Genomic DNA, 12488 nt, shown 5'->3' on the forward strand with positions numbered 1-12488 from the left:
AGAGCCGCAGCAGGCCGGGGGCCGTCTTGCCGTCCGTCTTGGCCTGTGAAAAGGTGCTGTTGGCGCCCTGCTTCTCGTAGTTTGCGATGGTTTTGGAGTCGAGGGTGCGGATCTCGAAGACGTAAAGGGGGATGCCTCGGCGGTCTCGGCGGCCCGTCCATTGGGGATACTGTTGCAGGGTTCCGCGGTTAGTTTTGGATATATCACAAACTTGAGACCCTTGTACAACATCAGCGACTCACCAAGCGCCGGCTCTGCTCGTACGCGTCGAGCTCAATCGTCCGGTACAGCGTATCAATGTTGTTCGCCGCCCGCCACTCCTCCGTGTCCTTGAACTGGGCCAGCGCATCGTCCACGATCCAGCGCCTCGCCCGCAGATACCGCAGCAGCGTCTGGTCGTCGTGCGACGGCGGCGGGCCCGGGCGCCACAGCTTCTTGTCCAGCAGCGCGGCCCTGAAGCGCTCCAGAGCCTCCTCCTGGGCGGCGCTCAGGTGGCCCAGGTGGCCGTTTGGAAACATTCCCGCCTGCTGGCTGGCCGAGCTCGACGACTGAACCCGGCCGGCCGGCGCGGAACCTTCGTAGTCCGTCGTCATGATGGGTTTCGTGGGACCTTTTGCCTCGCCTGTGTGTGTGTGATTCCGAGGCGTTGCGAGACGGGAAAGCAAACAGGAGGATGAAGGATGTAACCCGTCGACCAACAGTATAAGTAGGTATTAGCGGGGGGAGGTGCTGTAGTAATCTTGGGTCCCGAAGGATCGAAAGAGGCGTTGAAAGTAAATAAGGTAAAAAGAAAAATTGTAGGAGGACAAAGAGAAAGGCGTTCCTAGTTCCAGTTCGGGGGTGATCAAGATCAAATCACAAAAGTCCGCTCAAACACACGTAAAGGAAGGCGGCTAAAGGGGAAGCTAACGGAGCAGACAGGGAACAAAAAGTAAGCCAGCAGGCCGATTAGACTCGGGATTTTCAAAAGTAGAAACAAGCAGGCCAAGACTTGATGGGTATTGAATGGGTTGGGTGTGTGTGGAGAAGCCAAAAGACAGATCCGAGAGGCGGCAAACGGCAGCTTCGGAGGCCGATAGAATGCCGTCCTGCAAAGAGGAGGATCCAGGCAGTCGGAGCAGTTGAAAAAAAAGAAAAAAAAAAGGGGGGGGGGGGGGTTCCAACTCACTCAGCCCAAAGGCAAACATGTTAGGCAACGTCCTGCTCAGATAGAACATCAAATGGAACTGGCTCACGCTCAACAAAACCCACCACCTCGCCGCGCCCCTCCCAAACGCCGTCCTCACGGCCCCCGCAAACACCGCCAAGCAGACGGCATTGAAGCAGCCCAGCACCGCCCTCACGACGAGCTGCGCATGCTCGGACCCTGCGCCGACCAGCGCGACCAGCGGCTGGCTCAGGCCCGCGAGGAGCACCGGCCCAACAAACGTCCGCGGCACGGCGCCGGGGAAGGCGAAGTGGTCGTACGTCGAGGACAGCCGGGCGTGGACGTCGCGCGTGGGCGTGCCGTAGGTGAGGATGTCGTGCGCGGCTTGCAGGTTGAAGGATTCTTCGACTTTGGTGTAGGGGGCGCAGAGGAGGTGCAGGAGGGGGACTGCGAAGAGGAGGATGTCTGTGCGTTGTGGTTAGTGAAATGTTATACGGGTGGTGGCAGAGTGATGAGACTGATGCTTGCCTGTGAGTTCCATCTTGATTTAGCTGGATTGGCTGTCATTCATTGTTGTTTGAACCAGTGCTGCTTAGACGCCTTGCCATAGCATATATACGATGAGCGTAGTGCCCTATCTGTCCTTCAGGACGCGTCCACGATATCAATCTAGTTGTTTATGATGAGTAACAGTAGCGCATTGGGCCCTTGACTGAGAGATGTTCCGATTTGACGTGGTGAGAACAGAAGACACCCGTCTCATTCCTCTGTCCAGGGGTTGTTCAGGTGAGATGAAGTCCGGAGCTGCTCCCGGGATTACAAGGCGAACAACTGTGTCGGAACGGCACAACCATCCCCCGCAATTGGACAGCTGGGAGGTCGACCAGCAGCAGCATGTGCCTGAAATGTCTTCTTGAAAGACAAAACAAACATAATTCAGCGAATGGAAGCAGTCCTCGTTACACTTTGGCTATCGATCGCTGTTGTCTTCAAATTTTGAACTTCTCTGCCAGCGAGCCTGGCTAAATAGGTAGAAGTCAAGATGCTGGATAATAGCTAGGTAGCTCGGGCAACCCCCCTACATGTAGCCGCTCCAGTATCGTCATCTCCCAGCAACATGAATAATAAAATGTATGACACAGCTCTCGAAGAGGAAAGCCATCCACAAAAAAAGAATCAATCGGGATAGCCCACTCCTGAGACATTAAAGATATTGAATTATGTGAAGAAACCAATAAACTCATCAGCCCGCCGTGGCGAGCTGGATATTACTCCTCAAAGCTAATAGACACGGTGCAAAAGCCGTTGAGCCGGCATCACCGCTGTCCTTGGCCATCTGGTCCTCAAGGTGTAGAAATGCTAGCCGCCTCCTTCATGCCTGGGTGTTGAAGAGCCTTCCCTCCAACAAAGGCTGTAGATGCAATATATCCCATCATTAATCATACAAACGAATTCGCCATACGCCGTCATCGCTCACCATTCCGGTGGCGTCTGGTTGTTGCCTGTCCGTCTCTCTCTCTCTCTCTCTCTCTCTCTCTCTCGCTCGGCAACATCTTTTGAGAATCAATATAAACCGAATCAAGACCGCCGCGACCCCGATTATGAAAGAAACGGCATGCTCTTCTTCCTCCCTAGGCCCATGCTGATGCGCCCCTTCTTCTCCTTTTCTGGAGCATCTCCATTCACGGAACTGTCTGGCAGAGGCGGCCCATTCTTGTCTCTGAAAAAGCTGAAGCTCCGCTTCGACATGGACTTGCTGCCCTTCTTCGATCGGTCGAGAAATCCCGAGGATCCGCCCTCTTCCTTCTTTCTGACAGCTTCTTCTTGGGCTGCAGACTTCTTGCTGGCCTCGAGCGCTTTCTGCAGCTCCTCGTGCTCGTTCCTTCGCGCTTGCATGGCCTTGGCCTGGTCTTCTCTGCGCTTCTTTTCGTCTTCTTTCAACTGTTTCTCTTTCAGTTTTTCCTTCTCCTTTCCAGCCTGTCTAGCTGCCTTTTCCGCAGCTTCACGCTCCTTCCTTTCTCTCTTCAAGTCGTCTTTCGACTTGGTCTCTAACTTGGCTGTACTCGACGTTACGAGGCCCGAGCTTGATAGGCCTGCAGATGGTAGTTCGCTCGCCACTGGCGTTTCGACGGCTGGTGATGTGGGTGCGTTTGCCAACCCAGGAGCAGTGGCGGCATGTGCAAGATTCGCCAGAGACTCGTGTTCCGGCATGATGACGGGCTGCGTCACTTGCCGCTTGAGGGGGGGGATTTCTGCCTTGTCCACGCTTTCGTCCTGCGCAACATTGGCAGCTTGCGTCGCGAGCTTGACTTCTTCCATGCCTTCCCTCTCTTGCTCTTCTCGGACCTTCTCAAAGGTGGTTTCCTGATAAAAGAGGACGTAGGCCGTCGCCATACCGGGCTTGTCGCCGAAGAAATTGCGCACAAAGTGTTTGTCCACGGGCTCAACCATTTCATCGTCGAACAGCACCCAGCCACGGTCGGGAGTCTTGATGATGGAGACGTAGTGGCCATGGTACGCATTGCCGCCAATGTGGACGACAACCGCATAGAGCTCGTACAACCTGTCGGGATCCTCGGCGTCTTCCGTTGTATTAAACATGCGCAGGTGGTAGGGATATACGACGCGGTGGAAGAGTTTCTGGAGGCGGCTGTAGTCCTCGGTGTACTTGAAACGCTTGAGATGCAGAGTCAGTACTTTGGGTAGCCGCTTCACCTTCATGCGCTTTTCGGCCTCCTGCAGGCCGCCGCAGTGGTCACAGTGGAACTTGTTCCGCTCGCAGAGCATCTCCTCGGCCGAGAATTTTCGCAGGCAAGAGGTCACAGATGAGTGCTCTTCCAAATCGATGGAGAGGTCGAGGAAGGTCTCGTCTCGCTGCGATGCCGTCTCGCAAGTCAAGCACTTGGTTTCTGAGGTCAACACGCCCTCAAAGATGTCGTGAACCCACCCTGTCCCGGGCGTGCGATAGCCCGTCGCATTATTCATCAACGCTGATCCCAAGGCATTTTCCATCGACTGCACGAGATCGTTCTGGCCATTGACTTCAAGGCGTTCCTGCATCTTCCTCGCATTTGCCTCGACGTTGGCAATGACGTCGTTCAGTACCAGACCGTAGAATTCATGGGCATCCTGGTGCATCGAGTTTCGAAACATTTCGTTGTCGCGCTTGAATATCTCGAGGAAGCGCTGAGGGCTCAAGACGCCCGTTCTGGTGTTGCTCTGGAGGACTGCCAGGAAGATGTCCTTGAGGCCGGTAAAGGTGCACTCGTCCATGCCGTAAGGCATGGCATTCTCCTGTGCCAGTTCCAGTATAGGGCCCTTGAGCATGGCCTGCTTCTTCTTATACTCGGGGGTGTCTGGCTTATCCTCGGGCTTGACGGCGGGCTGTCCAGGCGCCGGTTGGCCAGCACTCAACGCCTGCTTCTGCTTCATCGCCTCCTTGGCACTGATGCCCTTCTTGGTCTGCTGCTGGGGCGCCAGGGCGGGGTTCATGGGCGGCCGGAGAGTGACGTTGACCCTTGGCCGGGTGCCATTGGGGGTATCTGAGGGCGAGAGTGATGGATAGTTGATGACGCTTTCTCGGAACAGGTCGGAGTAGAAGAGAGCCTGTACGATGGAGTTACAGTAGCTAGACAAGTTCCAGTTAGTAAACTGCACTTCTGTGCCGATTGGGGTCTACAGGATGAGGCGAACCAGGTGTTTCCAAACTACGGCTCGACGTTAGCATGGTGACAGTGACACAGACAAGGGGGGCCCTAATCCGCAGATGGGACGGAAGGATCAACATACGTTTTCGAAACCAAAGAACTTGTCAGTCGCATCTTCCCGCAACGGGCCCGCATTCTGCAGCATCTTCTCAAGCGGGGTCAACTCTGGGACGATCTCATCCTTCTTCTTCGACACCAGTTCTTTGGTGGTTTGCGCTGTCGAGGGCTGCAGAGAGGCTTTGTCAGCGACTATGGATGTCTTGACTCGGGATATGCTAGGGTCTGTTCGGAAAATGGCACTCAACGTCGAAAGTTGCCGCGGACGAGAGCACACGACTCTTTCATGGGTGGAAGGGGGGCCATCATACCGTGCTCGCGTTTCTAATCTTGTTGAAGAACCCGGCCATGGTGTCGGTGTGTATTCGCGCAATGTCGGACGTCTGGATATAGTATGACGGGTATATGGGGGAAAGGGGAGAAAGAGAAGGGACGAGAAGATGCAGCAGCCCGAGCCGCGCAACAGCCGCTCAAGGAGATGGAAGACGGTAGGCGAGGGTATTCATTCGACGTATGCAGGCGGCGGACGAGGACAACGGGCCAGGCAAGCGCATCAATGGCCAAAGGCGGCTGATCAACGAGAGGATAACGAGTCGGAGGGATGCCTGGTCGGTTGTTTCAGGCGGTGTCTCTTCGAATCCTGCGTACGACGAGTGAACTGCGAGGCACCGGAGGAGGCGCTGCTTCGGTGCGCGAGAGATGGCGTAGGAGACGAGAGCGAATCCGGATCGGCGCCGCCAATGAGGGAACTGGGAAACGAGCGGAGGACAGACAAGGACGCCGCACCGAGCCGCAAGTAAGAAGAGAAGCAAGACGAAAAGGCGGCAGAAACAGCAGCGAGAGAGCAGAGGCGCAGGTCGGGCAGCCGGAGGGTGAAGTTGGGGGAGGGAAAAGGGCACACAATGGATGCGTAGGTTCAATTTGGCTGCGTTGCGTCTGGACGCGGAACCGGCCTGGAAGACGCTGGAGCCAGAACTCGCACAGCAGCAGCGGTTGGCTTCTGGAACCCCCAGCAGGCAATAATCAGGCGCAAAGCCCGTCCGTCCAGGCACTTTCCAGGTTCCCTCGGGGGCTCCCCCAGCCTGGGAGTGTGGGCCGGTGGGGGGGAAAGGCCGCTTGCAGGGCCCGGGGCTGTCGTCGGGGTACTTTGCGCTGCACCTGCGCGGCCGCGGCGCACACGGTACCACGGGGACGGCCAGCAGCACGCTGTTTCGTACCAAGTACTTTGTTCGATGCGGCACCGTCGCAGCACTCGATTACTTACAGGACGTATTGATGACAAGGGTCGAATGGGTTTGATCAGAGAAGCCAAAACGTCCGCCAGAAGGATGCTAGCGCCGAGTTAACGCAGAGGCCAGCAGGCAAACGGGCAAGGCTTGGGACGACTAGCAGAGGCCTGGCTTGTTCTGGCGCTGCGCTAGAGCGGCCACTGTTCGGAACACGCTCGCTGTGGGGGAAGCGAGAGAGAGAAAGAGTCGAACGAGACGGGAGGAGATGGAAAAAGAAAGCGAAGAAGGATGGCTGTGATGAGAAGTATATTGTCCAGCCTGGCGGGAAGTGGCTCTTCGGCTGAGGTCGGTCTTCTTTTTGCGCAGCTGGAGGGACGGTGACGCTGCAATAACGATGGTTGGGTTAACAAGGGACCGGGGCACTGCAGGAACTTCAATGTTCTGTCAACCTCGAGTCAGTCCAGCGCTGGCTGTTCGTAATCCTCCATTGCACGTTGGACGACTGACTTGCGCAAGTGAATCTCTAATAGTACAAAGCCGAGTTTGTGCATTTGTCAAGATCTAGATCGGATTTGTCATTCACTGTTTCTCCTCCATCATGGAACAGCTTCTCCTTGTACTCCATAGATTGTAGCCGACATGGAACCCAACATGAAGACGAGCGCGTCCGTGACCTGTTCGTATTCCACTTACCTCACTACACATTTCCATCGAGATCCCAACCTCCACCTCAAAGCAAGCACCCCTATCCCTCGCTAACAAGCAGCAGCAGCAGCCTCTAGGGGCAAGCATTCGACATCAATCAAGCGGAGAGTATGAGGCAAAAACAAGAGACCAGGCCATGCCAGGCCAGGTCAGACCCATCCAGCTGGACTGGACTGGACCAACCCGAGCGCATGCAATGCATTCTTGTCGTATGATGTATCCGGGGTAGTAATACCTTAAGCCACGCGGAGGCCATCGTCCCTCCCTCTCCTGCATGCGACGCTATGCACACCATGCAGCCGTTGTGGCCCATGTACGGGCTCGGGATGGAGTCTGTATGGCACGCTTGCCCCCAGCACTAATGCACCAGCAATCTTCAACTCGCCCAGTCAAGAACCCCCCTTGGACCAAAAGGAGGGGAACATTGACCTTGGAACTTGCGATGTTCTAGCGGGGAAATACAGTACTATGCACTACAGGTGGTGGAGAAACAAGAAAGTATCAAAGAGACAGAGAGTAAGGAGAGAAAATGTCAATTCCACCAAGCACACTCGCCACTCTGCCTTCGTCTTTTTCTCTTGTTCCTCTGTTTGGCCGACGCCTCGTTCGTCAGCGGGCCATATCGGGTGCCACATCCTCCGTTATTGTTGCCGCACACAGGAAAAGACAATGGGCGTTTAAGAATAACGAGGAGACAGAAGAGAAGGATGGGAAGAAAGTTGTTGGACATTATTAGCCGAGTGTGGATGGGGAGAGAAGGAAATTGACGCCAGCCGAGCAGCGAGCGGTTTCCGGCTTCGCCCTTCTTTCGGGACGGGAAGCAGAGAAGAGGGAGAGAACGAGGCGCTTGTGGTATGTCAATGCAACTGTGCCTCATGGCTGTTTGATTGCAAGCAACAGATGGCCCATCTGCGGAGCATCGCGAGCTTCCATCCTGCTACTACCACCACGGTACCTTATCATACAGCAATGCACGGAGGCATTGGTGGACGCGCTCGCCAAAGGTGAATGGGTGCAATCATACCATCAGGTTCTTTTGCCCTGATGAGCTGAAATTCGCCTCGTCCATGCTGTCTGTCCATTTGGTCATCGCCTTGTCCCTTCCCCGCATCATCAAGTATACCAGTTCAGGCTTACTCGCTAATAGACGGAGTAGAAGTAGAAAAGAGCTTCGTGCAGGGCATCTTCAACAAACAACCGCAACGAATCAAGCGCCGTTTCTCCCTCCCATCGCCAATATGTATGGTGCTGTGGAGAAGTAACCCCCCCCTGCCTTGCAGCCCAGACAGAACAACGTGGCCCAGACACTATTAAAAGAACCTTTGCGATGCACTCCTGCGACTTGGACTTGTGGATTATAGTGTTTGAGCGCTTAATCACATCCCTTGCAGTAATGGCTCAGGTCGAGATACTGTAGCACTCCAGCTCGTGCACCTGTTTCAACGTGTCGTGCATGGGCAGTCGAGCCTGATCTGTAAGACATTCTTTGCCTAGCATACATAAGGTACATGCAGACTCCCGTCAAATGCTCAAACTCGAGGGACAACCTCAAGTACCTAGCTGAATCAATTATTGGACTCATACAGAAGCAGCACGAAGCAAGCGGTTAATAGCCCTTTGGCAGCTCAAGGTCGTGTGCCCATTCGTAATTCCCAAAAAATAGGAACCTGACCCTTTCAGTTCGCCCTGCGCGCTTCTATCGATCACCTGCATCCACCCACTCCACCCTCGAGCAATCCTTCTCACCTGCGAGCCCCATTTTGCAGCCTCAGCAGGGCATGCAGTATTATAGGCGAAGGTCGACTCGACTATACAGTAACACAAAATTTCATCCTTCAGCATTCCCGTACAGTACGACCGTGATATAACAGACAAGAAAATACCAAACAAAACATGAAGCGTAATCGCTCAACTACCAAGCCACAACACCACCAACCTCCATATCTCCATCCGACGTCATCCCACAGATCGATACTATTGTGACGACAGCCCCATAAACTAGGACACACCAAACCACAGCAGAATCATCCCCCACCAGCCACCGTCTCTCCCCCCCTGTCCGTCCTCCTGTAACGCCGTATCTCTGCTGCAACCCCCAACAGTGTCATCCGGCTCGGAATCAAACAACTTTGACAAATCTCTTCTTCTCGCTCTCGGCGTCCAGTTCTAGCTTTCTCAGAACGCACACCGAGCCTCGCCCATAAAAACATCGTTCAACCTGTACAAGGTAACCAGGATACCAGTAGATGAACGTATCAACTCTCAACCGCCCAAAAAACCCCAAGAGTCTCTACAAAATCCCTTCCTTACCCGCTCGCCCAACACCACCACCAACACCCAATCGGCCACCAACACCCCCAACCAACCAACAATCTCTTGGCACCTCCCTCCCCCCCTTTCAACCCTTCTTCTCACACGTGCATGTCATTTCTCTCTTTTGCCATTCCTCAGCCGATTCGGCCCTTTCTCTTTGCCCATCCCTTCTTCTCCATCTGCCGCCCGATTTTGTGGAGCAGCCACATGGACATTCTTTCTTTCTTCACACTGCCTTGCCTAGCATGTCACCTGTGAACGAAACGAAACCGCTTCGGACATTCATGGTTGGCCGCTGATTTGAAGACGTAGGATAGCTCTATGCCAGATGCACCGCTCTCGGTATAGCTCTTTTTGTATGATCAATACCTATGGAGAACGTGCTCCTACACTCTGTCAGAGGAAAGAACATAACTCCGTACGGCAGGTTAGTACGTAGAATGGCAATATCAAGAGACCAATTGGACATGTCTCCTCGGATATCCAGTGCCGCCTTGGCTGTGGCTTTGCCAAGAACCTTGGTTCGACTCCCCAATATTCCACAAGGCGGGCAATTCATACACGTCAGCGTGCCGTGGCTATATTATCCGCAGCTTTTCTTCTCGTTTTGTGATCAATGTACGTGATGCTTCACTCTGTAGATCTGTCCAGCTTCCGAATGGAGCGACAACGCGGTTACTTTTCCAAGAAAAGAAAGACCAAATTGGATTGATCAATGGACTCAAGCTCGTTGCAGTAATACATGAAGGGACTCAGACCACACAACCAAAAACCTCCGTCTACCAGCATCTCTGTCCATCTATCCTCTATTTCTTCTCCGGCGGCGGTGCGGTACCACCGGTGGTGGGCAAGCCCATAAAGATCTTGAAGTAGTCCTAGTACAAGGTCAGTACAGCGTCAACTCTCCTGTCGTCTGAAAGAGAAACTTACGTAGATCATCCACTGCAGACCAGTCAACGTGCCAATCATGACAATACGCATAGGCAAGCCGTTCCACAGACCAGTGAATCCAATGTCCTTGTAGATACGACCCATGGCAGATCCAAAGGCCTCGCCAGGCTCGCGCACCGAGTTGAGCTTACTGACCATGACGTCTGCCGGGTGGGATACGATAGCGCAGAGAATACCGGCGAGGTAACCAGCAGTGAACGAGACACCGGTCTGGGCAGCCTTGCTGTACTCGCTCTTGTCTCCAGGCAGGCGGTCATAGATCATCTCGACAATGGTTTCGAACGAGGCAAACTTCATCATGGTGTAAGGAATCTGGCGGCCCCACAGGGGGTAAAGACCTTTGTAGAGACCAGCGTAGCCCTCCTTTGCGGTGATCTTGTTGAATCCATCAATGGCACCGGTGTACGGGTTGGGCGAACCTCCCTGCATTCGGACCTTGACAGCTTCCATGGGACAGAGGGCAATATCGGCCAAGAACTCAGCCGAGGCGGAGGCAGCGAGATACAGACCGGTCTTGTACCTGTGGGCAGCTTCTGGACCGGCAAGGTCGGAATATGTCTTTTTGAAGTATTCATACCATCCATACTTGAAGGCTCCCTGGGCCGAATAACCCAAGAACGTTGGGCTCCAGCCAGTGAAGATGCCGCGGATGCCCTGAGCGCGGTAAATCTTGGCCCATGCTTCGAAATTGCTCTTGTAGAGTTTTGAGTCGACCTGGCGGCGAGTCTTGACGAAATCAAGAGGAGTTACAGCAGTGTGCGTGAGACCCTGGAGAAGACGTGTAAGCTCTTGCAAAGGAACTCGCTGACAGTGATGTATGAAGCGAGGCCACTTACGCATGCCAAAAGTCCTCCAAATGTACATGCCGCATAGTATTTTCCAGAGTAGAGCTCAATCTTTCCAGCCTTGGCCTGGGCGGCGGAGCTGGCCTTCTCGAACTCCCTGGTAGCCTCGTTGCTCAGCTTCGCGGCCTTGTCCTTGGCGCTGTCTACGACGGAATAGGCTCCATAGAGTTCGGGACGAGCCTGGAGAGGCGTCGCCTTCATTTGCGAGTTACTGCTCGTGGGCGATGGGCTGAAGAAGGAGCCTCTTAGGGCATCAGCCTTGGGATAGAGGTGTGCCATGATGAGATGGATTGGCGACCGAGGTATCCGAAACCTGAGTGTTGCCTGGAAAAGCGAGTGAGATGGCAATTAGGATGCTGTAAGTCTTGACGGTATAGGGTGTGTAGGATCGTGAGGCGTGTAGGGGCCTAGGTACAAGGACACGGCGTGCTCATGGACAATCATGCCCACTGTGGCTCACGAGGACATCGTGGAAAAGCAGGCGGCGCAAGAAAGACTGGAAGCTCTGCAGCAGCCACTTGCGGTCAATGGGGAGCAACTTACAGAGTTGGACCTGCCACTAGTAGCAGAATTGGCACGCGACAATGCCTGCGCTGCGAAGCTCGCAATCTGTAGAAGTCCAGAGGGAACGGGAAGTGAGGCAATCGAGGAGAAGTCGCGCAGACGGACTCGACGGATATAAATGTCGCAGCAAGGAAATGGCTGGAAGGTGCCTGTGCCTCCGCTGCTGGGCGAATCCTTCCGGACATAGCCCGCGGTCGCCTGGTTCCGCGGGCTGGAGGAAGCACAAGCGGTGACATCACTCGGCGTCAGGAGCCATCACCGATGGCAGCTCGAACAAAGCTGTCTGTACTGTCCCGCAGTACGGAGTAGCTGGTACTAGAGCACGGGAGCGAGGTACGGGGCCGCTGCGGGTGGCAGCGCCGTGATGCATGTCACTATCTGCCCCATCAATGTCCAGATTCAACCCCGTCTTGCAGTTGCGACAGTCACCTATCGCTGACTTGAAGTGAGCCGTGTCCACCTGGACTTACTCACAGCTACCTTTACCTTAGTACTTTACCTAGGTACGTGAGCAATCGATTCTACATCTCTCTTTCTTTCTATATTGTAATGAAATACATCTTACCACTCCTACGCATTGCATGAAGACAAAGCGCAACCGGAAGCAGACGGCAAGCTGCGTGCATCATCCCTGGAAGCCGATGAAATCGATCGCGGTGCCGCACGGACCCGGCGGAAGCTGCAGAGCTGCTCCACTTCCCAAGAGTGCCGAAGAGCAATGCGAAGAACGAGGCGGGATTGTCCGGAGATAAAAGCAGGTTCTTTCAAGGGTGATCCAATACCATCGAAAAAGTCTCATATATCTTATGGGCGGACAAGGTGGATGAGAATCGGATCAAGATAACTGTTTTGGTTGACTAGGCAGTTACGTCGTGTTCCGGCCTCTATGCGTTAACGGAACGGCCTGCCGGTAGGAGGTGCTCAAGAACGATCTCAGGCTTTATGCGGCCGATAATGTAATGAAACTTTT

The 12488-nt window shown here is 54.3% G+C and overlaps 5 protein-coding genes across 5 annotated transcripts; 2 read left to right on the forward strand and 3 right to left on the reverse strand.

The window, feature by feature from the left end:
* Positions 1–230: 230 nt before the first annotated feature.
* Positions 231–593, reverse strand: CCMA1212_003609 (uncharacterized protein; the record flags this gene model as incomplete). Its single annotated transcript, XM_073700950.1, has 1 exon — positions 231–593. The coding sequence occupies one exon, from the start codon at positions 591–593 to the stop codon at positions 231–233; it is 363 nt and encodes a 120-aa protein (XP_073560055.1).
* A 627-nt stretch (positions 594–1220) lies between these two features.
* On the forward strand, positions 1221–1820 carry CCMA1212_003610 (uncharacterized protein; the record flags this gene model as incomplete). The annotated part of the gene is made up of 2 exons (XM_073700951.1): positions 1221–1624; positions 1778–1820. The coding sequence occupies 2 exons, from the start codon at positions 1221–1223 to the stop codon at positions 1818–1820; spliced, it is 447 nt and encodes a 148-aa protein (XP_073560160.1).
* Positions 1821–2746: 926 nt separating this feature from the next.
* On the reverse strand, positions 2747–5361 carry CCMA1212_003611 (putative ubiquitin carboxyl-terminal hydrolase creB; the record flags this gene model as incomplete). Its single annotated transcript, XM_073700952.1, has 3 exons — positions 2747–4753; positions 4937–5080; positions 5223–5361. Coding segments are annotated over 3 exons (2289 nt in total), but the record flags the coding sequence as incomplete, so codon positions are not given.
* On the forward strand, positions 5352–5711 carry CCMA1212_003612 (uncharacterized protein; the record flags this gene model as incomplete). Its single annotated transcript, XM_073700953.1, has 1 exon — positions 5352–5711. The coding sequence occupies one exon, from the start codon at positions 5352–5354 to the stop codon at positions 5709–5711; it is 360 nt and encodes a 119-aa protein (XP_073560162.1).
* A 4253-nt stretch (positions 5712–9964) lies between these two features.
* Positions 9965–11422, reverse strand: CCMA1212_003613 (Mitochondrial phosphate carrier protein 3; the record flags this gene model as incomplete). Its single annotated transcript, XM_073700954.1, has 4 exons — positions 9965–10033; positions 10089–10877; positions 10946–11267; positions 11415–11422. 4 exons carry the CDS (start codon positions 11420–11422, stop codon positions 9965–9967), a joined length of 1188 nt encoding a protein of 395 aa, XP_073560163.1.
* Positions 11423–12488: the final 1066 nt, after the last annotated feature.

Source organism: Trichoderma ghanense, assembly GCF_004382785.1.
Source record: "Trichoderma ghanense strain CCMA-1212 chromosome Unknown scaffold_3, whole genome shotgun sequence".
NCBI classification, from domain to species: Eukaryota; Fungi; Ascomycota; class Sordariomycetes; order Hypocreales; family Hypocreaceae; genus Trichoderma; species Trichoderma ghanense.